This window comes from Macrotis lagotis, chromosome X (genome assembly GCF_037893015.1).
Source record: "Macrotis lagotis isolate mMagLag1 chromosome X, bilby.v1.9.chrom.fasta, whole genome shotgun sequence".
Classification (NCBI taxonomy): domain Eukaryota; kingdom Metazoa; phylum Chordata; class Mammalia; order Peramelemorphia; family Peramelidae; genus Macrotis; species Macrotis lagotis.
In genome coordinates, this window is record NC_133666.1 from 695,109,731 (window position 1) to 695,132,421 (window position 22,691).

General features: G+C 57.3%; 2 protein-coding genes across 7 annotated transcripts in view; one reads left to right on the forward strand and one right to left on the reverse strand.

The window, feature by feature from the left end:
• TXNRD2 (thioredoxin reductase 2) overlaps positions 1-6,018 on the reverse strand; it is a 94,843-nt gene extending 88,825 nt beyond the window's left edge. For 2 of the 5 annotated variants that reach the window (XM_074206496.1, XM_074206498.1), the window contains exons 1-6: positions 5,165-5,183; positions 3,569-3,634; positions 3,152-3,208; positions 2,354-2,498; positions 1,718-1,792; positions 87-165 (exon numbers count right to left, since the gene is read on the reverse strand). In XM_074206496.1, coding sequence (XP_074062597.1) covers positions 87-165; positions 1,718-1,792; positions 2,354-2,498; positions 3,152-3,179 — 327 coding nt within the window. In that variant the 5' untranslated portion in view covers positions 3,180-3,208; positions 3,569-3,634; positions 5,165-5,183. Of the gene's footprint in view, positions 1-86; positions 166-1,717; positions 1,793-2,353; positions 2,499-3,151; positions 3,209-3,568; positions 3,635-3,725; positions 3,829-5,164; positions 5,184-5,327; positions 5,431-5,923 lie in introns of those variants that run through there. The other 3 variants (XM_074206501.1, XM_074206497.1, XM_074206500.1) reach the window with 3 other exon arrangements.
• Positions 6,019-6,901: 883 nt separating this feature from the next.
• COMT (catechol-O-methyltransferase) overlaps positions 6,902-22,691 on the forward strand; it is a 43,332-nt gene continuing 27,542 nt past the window's right edge. Inside the window, exon 1 of one of the 2 annotated variants that reach the window (XM_074206503.1) lies at positions 6,902-6,984. Coding sequence is in view for 1 of the 2 variants with exons in the window: in XM_074206502.1 (XP_074062603.1) it covers positions 15,849-15,929 (81 nt within the window). In the remaining variant the exon portion in view is untranslated. Of the gene's footprint in view, positions 6,985-15,812; positions 15,930-22,691 lie in introns of those variants that run through there. The other variant, XM_074206502.1, reaches the window with a different exon arrangement.

The window sequence follows — 22,691 nt, forward strand, 5'->3', positions numbered from 1 at the left end:
TGCTTCACCCCTGCCTGCCTCAGTTTCCTCATCTGTTGCTCATCATAACAGCACCCCCCCCCCCAGGCTGTGAGCCAACTGCTCACCTCTTTTCCCGCGTTGTCGCGGCCCTGCACTGTGTGGTCATTCACAAAACTGCCTTGGACGTTCAAATATTTGACATTCCTGAAAAACAGAAATGAGCCTTGGAGACCGCGACTCCACAAAAATGTGGGAACCGGGCACGGACACGGCAGGTGGTGAGGTGCTCTGCCTGCCAGGAGCCGTCACGCCAGGAGCCCAAGGCAGGCCAGAGGAAGGAGGGGCCAATCTTCTCCTTCCCAGATCATTTTAAAGAGTAACATGGGTTGTCTTTACTGCCTCCCAAGCGCCATGTCAGACTCTAGGATCCCCCTCATCCTAGGGATTGGGAAGTGGAGAGAACTGAGGAGGAAATGGGGAATGTGATGTGACCCCAGGGGAGGCCAGGGGAAGGCCACCCTGCTGCATCTGGGGCTGGCCTGGGAAGCCCGGACACACAGCTCAGCCCGGGAAGGACCTGAATGGTCAGTCTGGGGAGGCCGGGTGAGAACCCCCCAGCAGCCTGGGAACCCTTTCAGTACCCCGAGTTCCCCTCCTCGGACTCATCCTCCATCCGATCAGCCCCTCTATCCGGTCAGCATTCCCTCCTCTCCCACAATTCCCATGTCCACCCATTTCTCCCCAACCACTCAGCCCGGCTGGTGTCCTTGCTCAGGGCCTCATCCCCTCCTGCCTCCTCGCTGACACCCCACTTCCAGGCTCTCCCTTTTCATTCATCCTCCACAGAGCTGCCAGAGCCTTCTCAGGCACATGTTGGGTCTGTAAGCCCCTACTCTGCTCAATAATCTTCATCAGCTCCCTATTTCCTTTGGGGCAAGATCAATCAATGCGGCCAATCATGGGGGCCCTGGCTGGCCCCCACCCTCATGGAGTGGGCATAGGGAGAGTATAGGAAGTCCTTCAGGCAGAGGGACAGAGGACTCTAGACCCCCCCCCCCCCCCAAGGTGATGGTCTGGACACGGACTCTGACGGAAACAAGAGAGTCCGAAGCATAAACTCCACTATAACTTCCCCTGCCGGGGCCGCTGTCATTCCATAGTCAGCCCTCCCTCACCCTCCCGCCGCTGCACCTGCAAGTCCCATCTCAGAGCATTTGCCCTGGCAGCGTCCGGGAGCACCCGTCCTCCAGGCTCTGGCCCAGCTGCACCTCCTCTACGTTAACTGGCATTTGGGTGGAAACGCTGGGTCCCCTCACTGCACTGGAAGGGCCTTGAGGGCTGGGGGGGGGGGGCGCAGGGGGATTGTTGTTGTGTTCTTCATGCCTAGCATGGGACTTTGAGCAAAAAAGAGAGGGAGGGAGGGAAGAAAACCTGAGAACAAGGGCTGAGACAGAGGTGAGAACACCCGATGGGGAAGAGGTCCCCCTGAGAAGCCAAGGCAGGACCACAAGATCAGGTGCTGCTTCAGAGTTGATGAAGGAGTCTGGCCCATGCCTGAAGGAGCTTCAGTCCTTGGTGATTCCCTCTGGATGGGCCCCCCAAAGTCCAGTGTGTGTTGGCGTAGCAAGGCCCACTCCCCCTTGGGGACACACCAGATGTGTGGCACCCCCCACCCGAGCCCCCAGAAAAAGGCACATGACATGCGCGTGTACACACACAGACACACAGACACACACACACTCTCTGAGTCTCTCACCGGTCTTGCAGCTGTACCCGGTGGCCCCAGTTCAGGGACTTGATGTGGTTCTGAACGGCCTCGGCCATGTGAGCCCTAGTGGACAAGGGGGGAGGGGCCCTGTCAGGTCCTCAGCACCTGCCCGTCCCTCCTGATCTACCCCCAGGCATGTCTACAGACCCACAAGCTGGTGGGGGGTGGGGAGAGCAGGATGGAGATGGCCCAGCCCTGCCCTGAGCTTCAGCTCCTTGGAGCATTGTCCCAGAAAAACACAAGACAAATCTGTCCCAGGAAAGATGGGCTTTGAACCCCCCAAACCCCCAAATCCTCCCTAGACTAGCCCAGTCATCCCTTGCCCCTCCCCCAGCTTGAATGTGCAGTCAAGGGGGCCTGGAATCTCTGGGGCTGAAGGCCCCCTCAGGGTCCGTCCATGGGCATGAGTGCAGGGACACGGCTGCTCAAACACACCACACGCTTAAGCTGTCCTGTGTTTATCGACCAACTAACCAGGGACACCATTCAGCCACTCCAGTGGCCACCACTTTCTAGAGTCCGGTTCCCTCCCAATGGGCATGGGGGTTTGGGGGCTTTGGGAGGAGTGACAAGAGAGCCCAGGTGGTGCCTGTGGAGCCCATGCCCAGAAGCCCGGGCCCTTACCAGTTATGTGGCACTGAGGCAGGCGCCTCCCAGCCATAGTGGTGGGCGTCTTGGAGGGCATTTCCCAGAAGAGCTGACTGATGCATGAGCTTCTTGGGGATGCAGCCCACGTTCACACACGTGCCCCCCAGGCCCCACTTGGTGCCTGAAATCAAAGAGGCAAAGTTCTCCCTCCTGTTTGTATCCATCTATGCCTCAGGTGGCGTACAGTCTTCTCACCCTTCAATGTGGAGACAGCTTAGTGCTCCCAGGGGGCTGAGCTCCCCATCAACATGGGGGTCCCCCTTCTAGATAGGCCCCACTCGGGACCATTCCCCAACATCTCACACCAAGCGCTCAGTGGGGAGGATGATCCTGCTGCGTGTCACAGCTCAGGAGCTGCCTAGGCTTCGGGGGGAGGTGGGCCCAGAGAACATCCAAGGCTGGGGCCATGGGCAGAGATGCAAGGGCCTTGAGTGCCAGCCTCGTGTCAGGGGGGCAGAGTGGGTGGAAGACCAGACCTTCCAGGTGGCTGGGAGACCTTGGGGCCTCGGGTCTGAGATTTGGGAATTTAAACCACTGAGGAACTCTGGGTTCTCCACACACTGATCCCAGCACTAAAGGGCCAGAAAATGACAGTGCCACAGTGGGCACTGCCAGGAGGAGTCCCCTCTTTCCCATGAGCCCAGCCATTGCCCCAGTCGTCCCAGAGGTGTTCCCCCCTTCCCCCTGCTCCTGTTGCTGGCCCATCGAGGCTCTGGGGGCTGGTCCCCAGGGGGGCCCCTTGCTCCCAGGACAGGCTGCCGACTCGTTACTTACCTCTGGGAGAAGGAACAACGAAGTCCATGACGGCCACCCTCTGTCCAAAACTGGCAGCTTTGGAATTGGAGAGAGAGACAGAGACAGAGACAGAGAGAGACAGAGAAGCCAAGTGTTTATTTCTTCAACATCAGGGAAGGGCGATGCTGCCCAGAAAGAGTGGGGTGAGCCCTACTCTCAGGGAGGGAGTTCCCCAGCCACCCCCCCTAACATGCTGGATGCCAACAGCAGCCAAGGAGGGGCATGGCTAAAGGAGGCTGTTTTAGGCACCCCTGACCCATCCCAGTATCCTCTGCAGGCTAGGTGCCCGCCTGGCATCTACTCCCCAAGGGCTTAATTTTCTTCATCCACTCATTCCTGAATAACAGTTGGACGGGGTTGGGCGCCACTTGGGCCCCTCCTCCCCACCAGACGTACCTTCTTTGGCACAGGCCAGGCCACCAGAGCCCCCGCCGATCACCAGCAGATCATAATTGTTGCCACCTACAAAAGGCACAGAGTTAATGATCTGGAGAGAGTGCCAAGGCCTCCAGGGCAGGAGCAGCAAATTCTTAAAAAGAACAATGTGACCCACATGGAGAACCGAGGCTCCCCGGAACCGGCGGACTTCCCCTTACTGCAATCAGGCCTCGGTGGCTCCCTTTCAAGATTCTATTCTGGTTCTGGTTCCGGCAGACACACCTGACTCTGAGGATGCCTCAGTGTCGAGGGCCGGGGGGACCCTGAGCACCCCAGTGGTGGGCAGGTGGCCCCTTCGAGATCTCTGTGCGTCCGGCTCCCCCTCTGCTGTCGTGCCCCATCTCTAAAGCCCTGGGCTGCCCAGTCCGCTCCTGCTCCAGAAGCACCAGGGGCGCCCCCCCCATCTAGCTCCCTTTTCCTTCTTCCCAGTTCCCATGTCTCCAGCCCCGCGCCTCCTGAAACCCCACGGGCCCCACAAGAGTCGCCCAACCCCCAGATGCCTGGCGGAGTGGCTTTAGCACTAAATTGCGGCCTCCATTTGCCTGGCACATAGTGAAATGGGATTTTTCTCCATTGCCCTCCTTCTTCCTCCACAAAAGCCATAAGCACCTCGTGGCTAGGGGGCAAGTTCTCGGAATCGGCCCCCTCAAGTGCCCCCTGGGCCTTCCCTGCACACTACCCACATCTGTGTCCCTCAAATGTCTCCATGTCCTCCATGGGCACTGCCCTCACCGGTGCCCCTCAAATGCCTGTATTTCTTGGGCACTGCCTACATCCATGCTCCTCAGTTGCCTCCTATGTCCTCCATGGGCACTGCTTATAACTGTGGCCTGCGGCTGCCCATGTCTTCCTCGGGCGTTGCCCATGTCTGTGCCCTTCAGATGCAGATCTGAGAGGATGGGGGATTTTTACCAGCCCTAACCCCCCACACCATGTGCTCATGCCCAAAGGGCCAGTCCAAAAGATGTCTGGCCAGTTCCTACAGCAGCCCCAATCTCCGGAGCAGCCTGTGCCAAGCCTCTGCTGGGGGAGGTTTGAGAAAGGATCAGAGAGCCCCCCCACCCCCCCGCCTCACCCTGCTAGGCTTTGGGCTGGTCCCACCCCTGGGCCGGGCGCTGACCTGTGCCCAGCTTCCACGCCTGGACCCAGGTCAGCCTCACCCACCCCTCTCCTGGAGATCCGGCCTGTGCCCGTGGGGCCACTGGGCACAGTTGGGGGCACTGCCAAGGCCAGCCCAGATCCATCGGCATTTTTGAGAGACGGAGATAGGAAGGTGCAGACAATCCTGCCCCCCTCAGGCTCCCGGGGATCCGGAATAAAACAATGAAGCCACAGGTTTGGGGGCCACCCCGCAGGGACCGGGGGTCCCACAAGCGTGGGTGCTAACGTCAGGCCAGGGGGAGCAGCCACCGGGGAGGTGCAGCGGGCAAGGCTCTGCAGGAGGTGGGCAGGCTGGAGCCTCGGTCTGCCCATCTGCCACACGGGGAGAAGAACGCCACCGCGCCAGACAGGACCCCCCATTCCGGGCACATTCCCAGACCTGCCCAGGCCTACCGCATCCACGGCTGCCGGTGCGGCCCGGGCCCGGGGCCCCAGAGCCAGGCCCCCTGCTGAGGTGGGGGGGCCGCGCCTCCGCTTCCGGCCAAAGCCGGGCATCTCTGGCCGTCTGTGGCCGTGCCCGTCGGAGGGGCATCTGTGCCCGCCCCCGGAGACTCACCTGCCATGGGGGCTCGTGGCGGCTCCGCTCCGACTGCCCGGCCCGGGCCTGGCAGGGCAGATACGGGGTGCCGCCCCGAGCCCGGCCCGCCTCCGTCAGCACTCAGATAAGGCCGGGAGCGGGGCCGTGCCAGGGCGCGGACAGCCGGCCACGCCGCGCCCTGCGGCCGGGCAGGTGCCACCCCACCTGCGCCCCTCGCCCGCAGACGGGCTCCCGGGCGGCGGGGCTACTGGGGGGCGGGGGCCGGTGCCAGGGCCCCCGGGAGGAGGGCGCCCCGGCCCGCGCCCCGCCCGCCCCCCGCCCGCTCCTCGGGGAGCCGCGGGCAGCGCGGGGGAGGGGCGCGGGCACTTTCCGAAGTGGAGACCAGACACGGAAACAGAACTGCGCCCCCGGGCACCGCCCCCGGGCACTGCCCCCCGCACATGGCCGCGCCCGGCGGGTCTCCAGACCCCGAGCAGAGCCGCCATTCGCCAGCAGGGGGCGCGCCCCGCGCTTACGTCACCGGCCCCGAACGTCCTGCGTCCCCCGCCACGGCGCGCCGGAGCCCCGACCCCGCGAGCGCGGACGGGCCGGGCCGAGGCGGAGCCGGCTCCTACCTGCCAGGCCCCGGGCGGCGCAGAGAGGCCCGCGGGGGCCCAGAGAGCCCGGAGCCCGCCACCGGAAGAGACGCCTCCAAGAGCGGCGCGCCGCCGCCGCCACAGCCATCGCGCTCCGCGTGCCTGCGGGCAGCCCCGCCCCCGCTCCTCCGGCGCCCAATCACCGCCCTCCGCCGCACCCCGCCCTCCGGACCCCGCCCCGCCTCCCTCCGCTGCGCCTACCAATGGCCGCGCTCTGCCCCGCCTCCTCGCCCAATCGCCACGCGGCGCCCCTCCTCTGCCGGGGCCGGTACCCAATCGGCGTCCTGGCCTGGGCCCCTCCCCCCCAGGGGGCGGTCCCCTCTCCCTCGGGCGGACGCCCGTACCTGGACTCCGATAGAGCGCCGTCATGTCCCCTCCGAGGGCGACGGCCGACGGGCGCCCCGCCGACCGACCAATTACCTGGCCGCGCTCCGCCCCTCCCACTCGGGGGCCCCGCCTCCCGCGCGCCTCTGCGCCAACCTCCCACCTGCCGCGCGCGCGCCGCCGGCCCGGCACCAATCGGCGGCCTCGCCCCGGCTAGGCCCCGCCCCCGAGGCCTCGCTCCGGCCCGCCCCCGGGCCCCGCCCCTCGGCGGCCGCCGCTGTCTCAGTCCGCGGAGCCCGGGAGGCGGAGCCGGGGCCGGAGCCGGGGCCGGAGGCCGAGGCGCAGCCGGAGCCGCAGCCCGAGCCGGAGCCGCAGCCGGGGCCCGAGCCGGGGCCGGGGCCTGAGCCGCGGCCGGAGCCGGAGCCGCAGCCGGAGCCCGAGCCGGGGCCGCAGCCGGAGCCCGAGCCGGAGCCGGAGCCGCAGCCGGAGCCCGAGCCGGAGCCGGGGCCGCAGCCGGAGCCCGAGCCGGGGCCGGAGCCCGAGCCGGAGCCGGGGCCGGAGCCCGAGCCGGAGCCGGAGCCGGAGCCGCAGCCGGGGCCGGAGCCGGAGCCGGAGCCGGAGCCGCAGCCGGAGCCCGAGCCGGAGCCGGAGCCGGAGCCGGAGCCGGAGCCCGAGCCGGAGCCCGAGCCGGGGCCGCAGCCGGGCCTGCGCGCAGGGTGAGTGAGGGGCCGCGGGCCGGGGGTGGACGCGCCGCCGCCGCGACCGACACGTGGAGGAGGGGCCCTCCCTCCCCCCGCAGGGGCCCGTCTGTCCGGCGGGGAAACTGAGGCCGGGGCGGGGGAGGGGCCGGGGGTCCCCGGAGTCCGGCCGGCGGGGCCGCCCCGGGCCCTCCCCGCCTCCTCGGACCTCTGCCCGGCTGATGCCAGCCCGGGGTTTGCCTGGTCCCGAGAGGCCCCCGGGAGCCTCTGGGGAAAGCCTGGGGGTCTCACACCCACCTCGGACGAGTTGGCAGGGCAGCCCCCGGGCAAGGGGCAGGGAGACCCAGGCACGTGCCACCCACAGTCAAACTGGTGTCCTCCGCCCGTTGGCGCCTCGCCCCGGCCTCCTCCGGCATGGCACAGCAAGAGGGGCACAAGATGGTGGCACGGGGCACTGGGGTCAGCGCCCCAGCCTGAGCACGGTCCCGGCCCACTTGCAGCCAGGCGCATAGCGCCCGGACCAGAGGCCGGGACACCCCGGCTGAGCTGCTCCCCATTCAGATCCTCAGTGTCCTGTCAGAAGGCCACATAGATGTTCTTTTCATATTCTCTGTCTTTATTTTCCCGGCAACGCAAGGAGAGTTTTCACCATCGTTTTGGCGAGGTTTTCAGTTTTACTTCCCCCCACCCCCAGAAAGCAGGCCCACATAGGCTGTACCTGTGTAATGAGGCTAACAAATCCATATTACTCGGGTTGGGACCGCATAGACTGTGGCGAGGATGAAAGAGAGGATGGGGCAAATTCGTCACACACCTTTGGGGACGGAGACGTTCTCCACCATTGCTCTTTGCTCAACTTGGGGCAAATCACATGCCAGCTCCCTGGCTTTGTTGTTTCTGCTGAAAAAGGTTGGGATGAGACAGACTCCCAGCCTGTGTAGTCCAGCCCCTGTGGGGGAGAAGCTGCCGAGGCCCAGAGAGTAGAGGGACTCCCCCAAGGTCACCGGGAGGGTCCACATCAGAGTTAGAATCCAAAGCTGACCAGGAAAGAGACAGTTACTCAGCTGAGTCCAGACCCAGAGATTTCATGGCTCCTTCTGCTCCAAACGCCCCCAGGAAGGCTCCTGGTTTTGATTTCCTGTGTGATTGGAGGCTGCGGGCAATGGATAAAGAGGGGGCATGGGCAAGATGGTGAGGGAAGTAGCTGGGGGGCAACCAAAAAAATCAGAAACTGGATCTTGTCTTTGCCATCTTGGAAAGGACACTGCAGCTAATATACTTTTTTTTGGGGGGGGGGGTTTGCAAAGCAGTGGGGTTGTGACCTGTCCAAGGTCACACAGCTAAGTATTATTAAGCATCTAAAGCTGGATTTGAACTCAGGTCGTCTTGACTCCAGGGCTAAACAGACTTTTGTTAGACTCCTGTTACCAAAAGAAAACCAGAAGGTTCACAGGCCTCAGGTTAACAGTTTCTGCTCTGGAAACAATGGCAAACCTATTAGACTACCTTCTGTGGGGGGTTGGGGGGGAGGGAAGTGAGTTGGGGGGGAAGCTGTGAAATTGCAAAAAAATTAAAAAATAAAAATTTCTGCTCTAAGAACCTTTCCCATTCTAAGGATCCTGTGAGATGGGGGGGGGGGGGGGGTGTCTGAGGACCTACAGAAAGGCCTGGAAAGTCTCTGGCTGAGGGACATCATCACCTGGTACCCCTGGAGGCAGGAGACTCAGTGGGGTCTGCTACTGGAGGCTCTGGTTCTTTTCTTCACCAGGTCCTTACTCCCCAGGTCCCCAACCCAGGGGACTGCAGCATGCGTATTGACCCTCCCTCAGACACCCTAACCATCCAATTTGTCAGCCTCCACCCTCCACACCCCCTCAGCCTCACACCAAGAGGGTCATCCTGTTGGTCTTGCCACCACCTCCAGGTTCAGAAACTCTGAAATTGCCCTTTCTGATCACAGTCCCTCATCTTTCCATCTCACTTGAGGCTTGCAATCCCAGACCTGGCTCTTCAGCTTCAAGGTGACCTCCGTTCTTACCCAGGCCATCACCTCTGCACTGGTCACCATCTCCTCCCTTCCCTGTCTTGACTCCTCAGTGAATCGACTCAACTCTCTACTGGCTTCTTTGGATTTGTTGTATTTGGTGTTCATGTCTGTCTAACCCAGCAAAGTCACTGCAGTGATTTACCATTTCTGTCTCCAGCTTACTTTACAGATGAGGAAACTAAGGGCAAACAGGGTGAAGTGATTCGTCCAGGGTCACAAGTGTCTGAGCCTGGATTTCAGACTGAGTTCCCAGGAATGCCCCAGACCACGCCTCCCCCCCTCCCCTTTTTGACCTGCCTTCTGGACTTTTGAGCCCTTCATAGTTTGGGTCACATGTGAGTTCTGTGCTCTGGGCTGTCCATCCGACCTCCTGGCACTAGCTATTGCTCCATCTCCTGTTCCCAGGGTTGTTGGGTGGGGGGCAGCACCTGGGAAGCCTGGAAACACTGGCGAAAAAAGTTCCAGTGACAAATGACTCTTGAAGGGTGTCCATCCCAGAAAGGTTTCCCCCACCATGGTAACAGACCCATCCAGATTCAGCGGCAAGACCTCCAGGGATGGGGAGCTCACCAACCTCTGGAGGCAGCGACCTCCACTTGTCTCCTAGTTCTTCCTTCTGGGAATCAACTCATTTCCCAGAGTCCTTCCCACTCTAGGAAGGCTTTTCCCAGGCTAATCGCCCCTCCTCCCCGCCTATGAAGGAACCTTTCATGATGGGGCCAGCTCAGCACAACTGGGGAGAGTGCTGGGTCGAAGCCAAGGGGTGCCAGGAGGAAGGCAGGGACGCTGGCCCTTAGGCCAGGCCAATGATCCACTCAGATCATTCAGCCACAATGAAATCAGGGCGGGATTTTCCTGGTTGACCCCTACCCACTCCAGATGAACAGAAATAAGGGCCTGGCCTTGGGTCCAGGAATTCTTGTGGGTGAACTGGAAAGACTTTTGTCTAGTCCAGCCTCTTACATTTTATAGATGAGGAAACTGAGACTGAGAGGGAAGGGGATTGGCCCAGGTCATATCCTACTTCTAAGAATTGATCCAAGTTACTATCTTGGGACCTCAGTTCTTTCAATTATAAATTGATGGGCCCAAAGGTCCCTTGTAGCTCTCAGTCTAGGACTCATGTCTCCAAGCCCAGAGCCCTCCCTGCCCTCTTATCTCTTGGGATAGTGGAGTGGCAGGTGCTGGGCCTGGAGTCAGTTCAGATCTGAGTTCAAACCTGGCCTCGGGCCTACCCTAGCTGTGTGCCCCTGACCCAGTCACTTCACCTCTGTCTGCCTCCATTTTCTCAGCTCTAAAGTAGGGTTAATAACAGCAGGAACCTTGGTATTTGTAAAGCCCTTAGCCAGGCAGCTGACGCCGAGTAGGAGCATTATAAACACCTATTCTACCACACCCCCATCTAGTGGTAGAGATGGCGGGAGTTCCGATGGACTGTGTGTCCTCAGAGTCATAAGATCAGAGAATTAGGACTCCGGGCGGGGGTCCTTTGAGATGATCCAGCTCACTCCCATTTTAAACAGCAAGAACCTGGTGCTTAGAAAGAGGAAGCCTAGCCCTGGTCAAAGCCAGTGCTCTTTCCACCATTCTGGGCCCTTAGTCTGACCCAAAGGACGGCTCCTCTACTTCCCCTTGGAAATGACTCAGCCTAATGGGGTAGGGGATGGACAGCCTTCCTAGTGGAAGGTGCCATTGGCCTAGAACACATCTACTATATTTTGTCAGGTACTCAAGGCCTTTTCTGAGCACTTTATAGACTCGAGATGACATTCCCCATCTCTTAGAAAAAGCAATGAAAAAGCTTTTTATAAAGAAATCACTGACAACACTGCAAAACAGTGAGGGAGCCGTCAACAGACATTTTAAAAGCCTCCAATGAGGATCTGAATGGCAGCGGCTCCTTCGGGCCCACTCAAACCCTTTAGTTTGTCTTATTTTTAAATGAAAGTTTAAAATTAGAAGTGATCTGACCCAAGTTGCTAATGCATGGCTTCTGGGGGGGGGGCCTCTATCTGTCATCTCTCTCCTGTTTTGGTTGTCACCTCTAGGGTGGGGGGGCGGTAAGTATGTCTCTCTAGTCTCTATCTGCAGATTTGTGGGGTTTCAAATAGCAAATACCTTGAGGCTGGAATTCTCAGGGAAGCTTTGCAGCCTTAGTGGGGAGGACCGAAGACTCCCCAGGCATGGGCAGCCCCAAGCAGAGTGTCAAAACTCTGATGGCTCTTCCTGGCTGACTTGAAGACAGAATTGGGGAGTCCTTGGAAGCTCTGGGACTGCTCCAACCCACCAAAGCCAACTGGACACTCCTGTCATCCTTGAGGACGAGGAGGGAACATCAGGGCTGAAGCAAGAATACATACAAGTTTAACCCTTGGCATTACCCAACCTCTCTGAACCCCAGGTCCTCTTCTGTAGGATGAGGGATTGACTGCACTCCGTGGCCTCCGAGGGCCCTTTCATCTCTAAATCTCTGAAGGATAGATACCTCTCTCCTAACACACCCACACTCCTAGTGGCCAGATGGACTTTATGTATGACCAGCAAGCCTCTCCATGCCAGGCAGAGAAAGGAATCTGAGCTGAAGCAGTGTTTGGACTCAAAGGGTCTGAGTTCAGATTCTTACTCTACTCACTGTAGTTCAACCTTGGGCATGTAATTTCTTTCTGGGCCTCAGTTTTCTTTTCTGTATAACAGGGGAGTTGCACCAAGGGTCATGTCTAGACCCAGGATCCCACGAGTACGGCCAAGTTTAGCCTCGTCTGATCCTTCTTGTCATCCTGCCTCTCACGTCCTTGTTGCTTAGTTGCCAAGCACAACACTCCTCTGCCTGTTGTCCTGTCCTTGCAACCCACGGTTAGGCTTCAGCATCCCCCGCCAAGGGAGACTTCCCTCCCCAACATTCCCCTGCCCCTCTTCCTGATGCCCAGGTAGAATCTGTTCTGATCAAATTCCGAGTGGCCAAGCCTGTCATTTTGCGTTTGTGGAGAACAATGGGGACATTATATTTGGAAGTTCTCATTAGCAGGGCCTGCTTCTATTCTGGGCTTGTCCCCTCCTCATTCGTTGTGAAATCCTTTGGAATGCCCCTGGAATAGCCGACTCTTTCCATTTTCTCACCGCGTTGGAGCTTCCATTCCCCAGAGAGGCAGGAGGCTACCACAAATGGCCTGTCTCCTTTCTGAACCATCAGCGTCGGCAGGCAGCGTGACTCTCTGTTTCCAAGCCTTGTTTTCTTTTCAGGCTTCCTCTGGGTACTGCCTTCCTTCGGTCCCATCCAGAGGCCAGTGCCCCTTCCTGCCAAGATCTCTTGTCTCTGCTACAAACAGGTTTCACAGAGACCTCCACAAGTCCATGCATCTCCTGTGTCTCCCCTGTTCAAATGGAAGCTTCTTTTTGTGTTTAGATAGTTTCTGGGTCTGTGTTGGCAGGTAGACTCCCAAGTATTTATGTTCGCTTCAGTTACTTTAAGAGAAATTTCTCTTTGCTTCTCCAATTGGAAACTTCTTGAAGGTCGTGTCTTTGTAGCCCTTGGTGCCTGGCCGCTAGTGCAGAGGGGCAGTGAATAAAATGCCAGCCTTGGACTTCAGAACCCTGAGTTCAAATCCCTCAGATACTTCCTAGCTGTGTAACCCTGGGCAAGTCACTTGACCCTGTTTGCCTCAGTTGCTTCATCCTTAAAATGAACTGGAGAAGGAAATGGCAGATGACTCCAGAATCTTTGCCCAGAAAACCTGAAAAGGATCATGGAGAGTTATTCGTGATTCTACAACAACAGCTCCCTGGTGTCTGGCACCTGGAGCAGGGTCATGAACATAGAAGTTTGGTGATTGGCAAACTGACCTTCAGAGTATACAGGGTTAGGGGTGGTTAGGTGGTGCAGTGGATAGAGCACTGACCCTGGAGTCAGGAGGACCTCAGTTCAAATCCAGTCTCAGACACTTACTAATTACCTAGCTGTGTGGCCTTGGGCAAGCCACTTAACCCCACTGCCTTGCAAAAACCTAAAAAACACAAATGAAAACAACCTAATATACAGCATTAGAACTAGAGGGGACTTTGGCCATTTGGGGATGCAGCCTCTTGTGGTGATGGATTTGAACTCAGATCTTTGAATTCTAACTCTGGCTCCTTCCACTGTATCCTCCAGAAAGCCTAGCAGAGCTCTGCCCAGGAGCAGAACAGACTGTAGACCAGAGTGATCCAACATTAATAAAAACTTGTTCCTGGCAGACCCGTGCCTCATTTTCTCTTTCACCTCCAACTCCCTCCCAGCTTGAAACCAGGGAGCCAGGTTCCGACTGGGACCTCTGAAATCCTGACCCAGGTTGGGGGCCATTGTCTCTCAGCACATCCAAGGTAGAGTTAGCCTCAGAGCTGGTGGCCTTGGTGGCACGTTTGACTGTGAGCAGCCACCGGGTTCCCCTTCTCCTGCCTGGCTGTCGTTTGACCGTTGCCATTTGTGAGTCAGAGCAGAGTTCAAATTCTATATTGGTGTAAGTAATCACGGTGGTCATGAGAGCTCGTATTTCTAGAACGGTTTGCAAGGTGCATTATCTACCAGTGCAATCTCATCTTCCCCTCCCAACAAGCCTGGGAGGTAGGGACTAAACCAGTCCCCATTTTACAGATGAGAAGGATAGAGGTCATTCAGTGGGTAACTGAGGAATGATTTGAACCCAGGCTTTCCTGGTTCCTAGCCTGTTGCCCCACTCAGCTGCTAAAGAATAAGCTTCGGAGACCCAGGGGCAGGAAGAAGAGGAAAGAGAAAGCCAAATCAGTCAGAATTAGGCCCTTGGGGGTGGCTGGTGAAGTGGGACTCTGCTGTGCTAGCTTGGGAAGAATAAGAAAATGGCCATTGTCCCATTTTAGACTCCCCCAAGGTCACGCCTGGCAGAGGCGGCTGACTGGGGGAATTGGAACACCCCAACCCCTTTGAGGACAGCCCCTGTCTCCTCCAAGGACATACTTACTTCTGTTTTTCATCTGGGAAAGGAGGTGGTAGTTCCCCCTGCCTTGGGTCCAGGTGCAGGGAGGTCATTTTGGACCCAGTGTTCTGGAACCTCTCTCATCATGGGCCAGGGTGGGGGTGTTGGGGGCACAGGAGCAGGAGCCACAGGTTTAGACACAGAAGACCCTGGTCTAATTCTCAATTCTACTGGGTCTACGCCTTGAACTCTGGGCTACTCTGAGACACCTTTTCTTTATATGAAAGAATAAGGGAGAGTGAGGCCCCTAGTACTCTCAGGGGCTTCTGGCATCTGCTCTTCTATGAATTCCACTGACTTAGACCACCTAGATTCACAGCCCAGGGACCCTGCCCACTACCCACAGGGCTCTTCCCCCTAAACTCACTCTTTTCACCTCCTAATGTTGCATCCAGGCAGTGAGGAGAAAGCTGGGAAGGCAAAAAGAGAACCCCACAGGCATAGCAGACAGAAAAGGACCAGGCCTCTCGCCGGTTCAAGGATGCAGTGATGCAGAGCTGGAGGAGGGCCAAGAGGTCATCTTGGGCCAATGGGACAGTGACTGGCCCAAGGTCATGTGACCCTTATGGAGCAGGGTCAGGATCAGTCCTCAGGTTCTCTGGCTCTTGCCCCAAATCCTGCTTCAGACACTCTGTGACTCTGAGCAAATCACTTAAATCTCTCAGCCTCAGCTTCCCAATCTGTAAAAGGGAGATAATAATAGCGCCTACCTCCCAGGATTGTCATGAGCATCAGATGAGTTAACATAGGGAGTGCTGAGTAACTGCTGGCCTTGATTATTTATCTTAATGATTTACCTAATGTTTGCCTTCATCCATCCCTACTGAGGCCATAGTTGCCAGGACGTTACCCATCAATGGGCCAGCCTCAGGCACCAGTATTTACTAAGCTGGAAAACTACTGGCCCGAGGCTAAGCCCTGGAGAGATGAAGATCGCAAAGGAGAGGCCCTGTCATCACCCAGGGGAAGGCACTGGGGGCTCAGGCAGCTGGGAAAGATCTTCTGCAGAAGGTGGATCCTAGCAGAGCCTCAGTTGAACTCCCCCGGAGGGCCCATTGCCCGGTGCCCGTGGCCTTCCCTGTTTCTCTTGCTCCTATTTCTTAGCATTCACGGCCTAGTTTATTATTCTCCCAGACCTCTGGAGGCCCGCAGGGGGATTGGGAAAGGTGGTCCAGGCCCAGGGCTAGTGGTCAGGGTCAAGGACCCTTGAGACCCTCTGGGACTCGCCTTCCAGATTCCTACAGACTTGCTCCTGTCCTATCCTTATGTAAGATTCCTGGGAGGTCTCTGCCTGTTGGATTCTCTTTTTGCTTTCCCAGCATTCTTCTCGACATTGTCTTTGTCCTGGTACAAAATTAGGAAGTGAAAAGGGGGAGTTTAGCAGAGAAATGTTGAGGGGACAAAGAGTCCTCCCCTCTTCCTCTGTCACCTTGCCAAGCCTGGCTTCCAGCCTGATTCTTGGCCAAGAGTATTTCATTAGCCAGGAAGGCTGATGGGGACAGGTGGGGGGCCCCTCCACCAGAGGCCTCTGGGTCTTTGTTGGCATATGGCTGTGCTGCCAGGAATTAGGGCAAAGAGAAAGGGGATTAAAGAAACGAATTCTTCCCCAAGGAAGAAAAGCAGTTAATGATTGGGTCCCCCACAATCAAATGACCCAATTTCCAAGGAAAACATTAGAATTTGCTGACTACGGGTCCATGAATTTAACTGCTCTCTCTGGCCCGGGTTTGGGGTAGATTGCTCCAGTTTCACCTGGAACATCAAGAGCCTCATGCCCCTTAAGGCAATCACCTGACCTGTGACTCACGGAAGGACTATGGACATCATTTTAGTCCCTTGGCCTGCCTCTGATGGGTGGGTGGAAAAATGTGAGCCAGCTTGGGTGCCCTGGGGAGGCTTATGGGGACCCCGATGAACAACTGGACCTAAAGGTAAGCCATGAATGGGCCTAGGGGCTGGGTCTCCGCTGGCGTGCCCAGGTATCCGTCCCTGGCCCTGTGTGGTGATCACTTGGATTAAGGGCAGAAGCAGACTTCTCACATGAACGGGTGGCATCCCAAAAGATAGGACAGCTGACCACTGGCCAGGGGAAAGCCATTTGAAAGGATCCTGTGCCTGCGAGGAGGGGTGAGGCAGAAATGGGACCCCACAGCCCCTGAGGTACTACCCCCATCCTCCCCCTGGGTGACACTGCCTCTTCCTTCCCCCTCGCCACTCTCATCTGTCCAACTGTCAAATCTTGTGGGCTCCATCTCAGAACACCTTCTCTCCACTCAGAAAGCCGCAGCCCAGCCCCCATCCGCCTCCCTCCTCATCTCCAGGGTCTCCTTGGGTCAGTCCATGGGCACCTCAACGGTACTTTCCTCATGTGCCCGCCCTACTCAGTGAACACCTGTGGCTCCCATTTGCCTCTGGACTAAGTACAAACTTCTCAGCTCTGACTGTAAAGCCTGCCACCCCCCTTCTTTCATAGGACATCCCAAAACCCATAGTCTACCCTCCCTCTTCATCCTGCCCTTTTAGAGGGTTCCTCTGACATTCTTCAAGGCTTAGTCCATGTGTTCCAGGAAGCCCGTCCCGATCATCACCTCTGTCCTCCCTCTAGGTGACCATCCATCTAGTGTCCAAGCTCCAGAGGCTGGAGACGTCTTTCCCCTGCATCCAGCTCCCCCCCCACCCCCCAGCACGAAGTTGGCTGAGTCTTTGTGGCTGGAAGGAAGGAAGTTCAACTTCCCCTGCTTGGTCCTGGAGTTGAACCGGCCTCAGCAGGCTGGAGCTGCCGAGACAGACCGCTGACCTCTGGGCCAGTGGGCTACTCCCCTTCATTGCTGCGCCAGCTGCTGTCAGGGCATCTGGTCACCTTGGATTCTGCCCCACAGGGGCCTGGGCTTCCATTGGGGCGGGCACCTTCCTTCACTTAATGCCAGGCTGCGCCTCCTCTGCAGCCCAGAGCTGCTTAGAGATCTAATAAGTGAGTCAACTTGTCCAGGTGACCCGGAAGGTGCAGCAAGCCAAGGCTGTGACCAGGTGCTGGTGTCTGGGAGGCTGGCTCTGTCCACCAGGCCACGTGCCAACCAATGACCTGAGAGAGGCCCACCTCCTGTCTCAGCTCGAGGACAAGCCTCCATGGTTCTCACGGCATCTCTGGCTGTGGTTTGTTCACAAACTGAGTCCAGTTTAATTCTGTGAGGCGCCTACTCTGTGGAGGGAGTGGGAACAGAGACGGGGCAGACAGAGCAGAGGCCTGGCCTGGATGGGCAGGGGCTGAGGGGCCGAGCAGCTCGGCCTGAGAGCCCGCTTGTGCCGTCCCCCAGCTCCCCATGCATCCACGCAGGGTGGGCGGCCAGGACCCGTCCCCTAGCTCCCCGCACATCTACCTGGCATGGGTGGCCAGGTCAGTGCTAGTCACACTCTGAAAAGCTGTTTATCTTACTGAAAGTTCCACTCCACGAGTGGGGGCCAGGGTACTAGAGAGCACCAGGTCCCAGTTAGTGGGAGATCCCCACAAGAGGCACCTCTCGTTCTTCCTGGGGAACATGGGGCTCCCCTAGCACTTGGCAGACAGTAGGCACCTCATAAAAGCTGACTGACTGAACATAGAGATTAGACTAACCCCACTAACACCCCCCAAGGTCTTTCTTACTTTGGGGTCCATCAGCCCTTGTTGTTTGGCCTTCAAAGCCACAGAGACCTGGGTTCAAGTCCTGCATCCTGCCTTGATGATTATGGGCAATGCTCTAGACACTCCCTGAGACTGCGAGTGGCACTGGAGGGGGGAGATGACCTCCTCTGGGAGTTCCCTTCCCCAGTGACTCCCGTGGCCAGCCCCATGTACCCGACATCAGACAATAGGTGCTTGGCTGCCCCCAAGGGCCTCTTTTTAGGTTTTTCCTTTACTGTGACTCTTGGGGGCAACTCTCGAGCAGTGCCAAGGGCATGGTGCCAGACATCTGCCTCCTGCTCCATTGTTGGTATGCACTAGGTGACCAGCGGCTGGTACCACGCTGCTGTCATTGTCTCTCCCCCTTTGTCCAAAGGCTGCTCATGGCCCCTTTATTCATCCTCACATTCTTGCTCATCTTCAGACTCTCCCTCTGCCTACAAACATGCCTGAGTCTTCTCTGTTCTTAAACCCTGCTCCATCCAGACCAGTCCACCCTTACTGCTGGGCACCAGGCACCACGTGCAGGGCTGCACACACAGTGAATAAGAAGGAAGCTGGCCTCCTCCTCCGGCTCCATCTTTCTCCGCTTCCCTCCCTCCCTCTCTTTTAGACCCTCCTCGACCCCGTCCTCCTTCCCTTCCCTTTCCCTCTTCCTCTGTTTCAGACCACAGGGCAGCTCTCCGTTTCTCAACCCCCTTCGTCCATCTCCCACCTCTGCACATTTGCCCTGGCTCTCCCCCCATGCTCTCCCTCAGAGTCTGTGGCTTCCCAGATTTGCTTCCCCAGGCCTCCCCCAGCCCCTCCAGTAACTGGCTGCTCCCCTCAGCATTGCCCCCCATTTTCTTCAGTTGTCCCCAATCGCGTCTGACTCTTTGTGCCCCTTTGGGGGTTTTCTTGGCAGAGATACGGGAGGCCTTTGCCTTTGGGTGTATTTTATGGGTACTGGTTACTCACATGGAACTGCTTCTATTGGACTGGGAGCTCCTGGAGGGCAGAGACTGGTTTGGGCTTTCATTGTGTCCTCAGGTCTTACAGCAGGTGCTTAATAAATGCTGCTGCTGCTGCTCTCAAGTTTAGGGACAGCTTTCAGTGCTGTTTGTTAAAGGCAGCAGCAGGTGGCCCCAAGAGTGTCTGCGGACCTTCTGACGGCACCTCTGGCAGGACAGTCATCGAGTCCTCTGGGCCGGCCTCGCCCCACCACGGGCTGCGCAGCTTCAGATAATCTGTACCTCGTCTCTGAGCTTGCTGGCTCCTCATCCCCCACATGAGGCATGCCAGGGAAAAGGGGGTGCTTCCATGAGAATGTCCTGCCCTTGGCTGTGCACCCTCATGGCCTCCCCAGATAAGGTGGGGTGGTCTCCAGCCAGCCTTTCTGCTCTGTCCATCCTGGGGAACGGACGGCCCATCTCCTCAGAGCTATCAGAACATGAGGGAAATCCCAGACTCTCAGAGGCCGTGTCTCTTTTGGAGCTCCCCCTGTAGTCCTGCCTCAGTCAAAACCCTGTTGGGGGTCTCAGTGGCCGACCCTGGGGTGGCTCTCCCAGGCAGGAGGGGCCCATGTCCAACCCAAGTTGACCTTTTTTGTAGCTCTCTCCCATTCCACCTAGTTCTGGCCTTGAGCCCCAACAATCCAAGTCTGATCCCCCTCCTCGACAGTTCCCAAATCTCAGCATCTGGTCTAAGAAACTGCTCAGGAGCCCCCCTAGGTAAGCCGTCCCCCCAGGGTCATGCCCTACCCAGACCTGAGCAAGGACTCCTGGGCTTGACTCGAAGGCTTCTCCTAAGGGGAGGAGCAGCGGCCTCCGACCACAGGCCAGCTCTGCCTTCTGCCAGCCTCCCTCCCGCAGCCCCCATCATGCATCTTGCCCTATCATTTCACTTCAGACCCCTGAGACAGTTCTTCTGTTCCCCCCCAAGTCTTCTCTGCTCTGGGCCCACCCTGTCTTACACCTTTTCACCTTCCTCATCCTGGCTGCCCTCCTCGGGGGCACAGAGCACTCAATAGGGAGCATACCATGGCAGCGGCAATGGACAAAAAGACCTTTCCTATAGGGCGCTGTCCAGTGCTGGGCCCCAGAGAGAGAGCAGAGGGCCTGCACTCGAGGCTCCCACTCCAATCTGGGGGGCAGCACAGACAGAAGCTTAGCCTCTGGGTGTTGGAGAGGCTGGGAGCCCCAAGGGCATAACAGAGGGGCAGGATATTCATTAATCAGCATTTATTAAATCCCTGTGGGGAACAGAACAGCACCAAAGGGACCTTCCCAAAGTGCAGGCCAATGTATCACCCCAACTCAGTGATGACACTCAGAGCCCCCACCTAGGTCCTCTTCCACCTCCTCCCTCGTCAGGGTTCTGTGATTCAGTGTCACCGGCCTGTGGGGCCATTCTTGGACCCACCGGCCAGGCCTGGCCATTAAAAGCAAAGTCTCACTGATGCAGCTTGCCTTTTACTGATGGTGGCATGCCAGGGGAGGCCTCTGCTAACCAGGTCTGATGACTGGCCTGCTCAGAGCCGACAGGGCAGGGGTCCCTGGGAAGTGAGAGTCCCCCTCATTTAAAAAAAGGGATTGGTTTCTCTCTCTCTCCCTCCCTCCATCTCCCCTCTCTGTCTGTCTCTATCTTTGTCTCTCCTCCCTTCCCTTCTGTCCATCTGACTCTCCCCCTCCCTCCCTTCATCTCCTTCTCTCTTTGTCTCTTCCCCTCAGTTTTAAAAAAGAGAAAAAAGAAAAACACATCTCTCCTAATCCACAGCCATTTCCTCAGGTCAGGCCACAGGTCTGATCACTCTCCCCCCATTTCACCCCCACCTCTACTCCCTGGGTGGAGAAGGCCTGGGGTCTTTTTGGTGAGATCCTCTCCAGTTTGTAGCTGCCATGTTGACCTGTCCTTGCTGGCATATCTCCTCCCCTGAACATAGGCATGGGCTTGAGCCTCTTTTTATGCCCCCAGTTCTTGGTACAGCGTCTGACCCATTGTAGTATAAACCTTAAAAACAGTGTTAAAATTAAATGACAGAAAATCTATTAGACAGCAAGTTTTATTCTCTAGGATTTACCATGAAATGGTAATATGGCAATGACCACACCAAAAAGAGACAGACAGAAGTACAGAGAGAGACAGACAGAGAGAGAGAGACAGAGACAGAGACAGAGAGAGAGAGACAGAGGCACAGAGAGACAGAGACAGAAAGAGACAGAGGGAGAGGGAGAGAGAAGGGAGTACTATCCCAAAACAAAGGAGGGCTGTCTAAGTCAAAGGCTCATCCTTCTGCAACACTGCCCGATGAGTTCTTTGTCCCTGGACTTAAAGCATCCTGAGGCCAGGAGCCGTCTCCCACGTCCTGATCATCATCTTCCTGAGTTTGTAATGATGGTGGGGGAGCTCCCCAGGCGTCTTGACTTCTTCCCCAGTGGCAAAGGTGACTGAGGCAGGAAGGCTGAGCATTAATACAAGAACTCAGCCTTTTAAGGCTCTAGTTTGAAGTCCTTATTAAATTCTCTCAGTGGATACTTAATGATGACCCAGCGATGTCATGACAAGCACATGGATTGGACTTGAGTGGGGGGGGGCATGCTAAGTCATCAGCCCCACTTTCTCCTCCAAAACCATCTGGGTCCAGTGGCCAGATATATGAGATGTCCCTGGGTGGGAGGCAGTCAGGGTGAAGTGACTTGCCCAAGGCCACACAGCTAGTTAGTATTATGTGTCTGAGGTCAGATCGAACTCCTGTCCTCCTGACTCCAGGGTTGTTGATCTATCCACTGTGCCACCTAGCTGTCCTAGGTGATATAATAACAGTCACCCCATTTTTAACCTATACTAAGTACCTTGCTTTTTCAGGGAGGGGGGAGTGAGGTGAGGGGAAGGGAGAGAATTTGGAAATCATTTTGGAAGTGAATGTTGAAACCTGTTTTTGCACGTAACCAGGGAAAAGTGAAATATTAAAATAATAACAATAACAATGATAGTCGGTCTTCCTAGTGCCAGGCCCACAATCAGGAAGACCTGAGTTCAAATCCAGCCTCAGATACTTCCTAATTGTATGGTCCTGGGCAAGTCACTTTACCCTGTTGGCCTCAGTTTCCTCCTCTCTTTAATGAGCTGGAGAAGGAAAAGGTGAACCAGTCCAGTATCTCTGCCAAGAAAACCTCAAATGGGGTCCCAGAGAATCGGACGTAACTGAACACTCCAAGGTTTACAAGCACTTTACCAAAGCTGCCTCGCTCGATCCTCACAGCAGTCCTAGGAGGTAGGTTCTATGAAGATCCTTATTTTACAGATAAAGAAAGAGATATGAAGCAATTTTACTGGGGTCACATGGCTAGATTTGAACCTGGGTCTTGCTGCCTCCAGTCCTGACCATGTCCCTTGGACTACAATGCCTCTCGTGGACGTGGCTTCTGTGTCCTGACCAGGGTGCCTCGGGAAGGACTTATTTGGTGCCACTGTTTAGAAAACAGAGCCGGGTGACCCCCATCCCTGCCTCCTCCCTGTGGGGCCCCAGGGAGCCCAGGTAGAGTCAGCCATGATGTGTCTGAGGCCCCTTGGGCGCCAGGATCCCTCAGGATGAGACGAGACACTCGACTCGACAAGACAAGTCTGTGACCATTGGGAAGTGTGGCGGGGTAGGAGGGCACCCGGAGGGCAGACCCAGCGATGGAGACGGATGGTGCAGCCAGCTTCCCGGCTGCCTGGGGAGGTAGTGAGCTCCCCATCATTCCAGGCTGTGCAGGGCTCTTCCCCCAACAGCCCATGGAGAGTCAGAGCCTTTGTTCCTCTCCCAGCAGTCTCTGGGCCCGCCAAGGCCAGCTTTTGCTCCTTGAGGATGAGGGTGCCATGAATGCAAACACATCCATGCTGAAAATGAAGAAAGGCACTAAATCTCCCAGACCAGGCCCAGCGTCCGGGGAGAGCACTCCTCACGGGATGTGGGAGGGCAAGTTGTCAGGGGAGGCCCGAGCCTCCGAGAAGGGCTGGTTCAGATTGGACTTAAGTGGGGTGGGGCATGGAGCGGTCCTCAGAGAGCTCC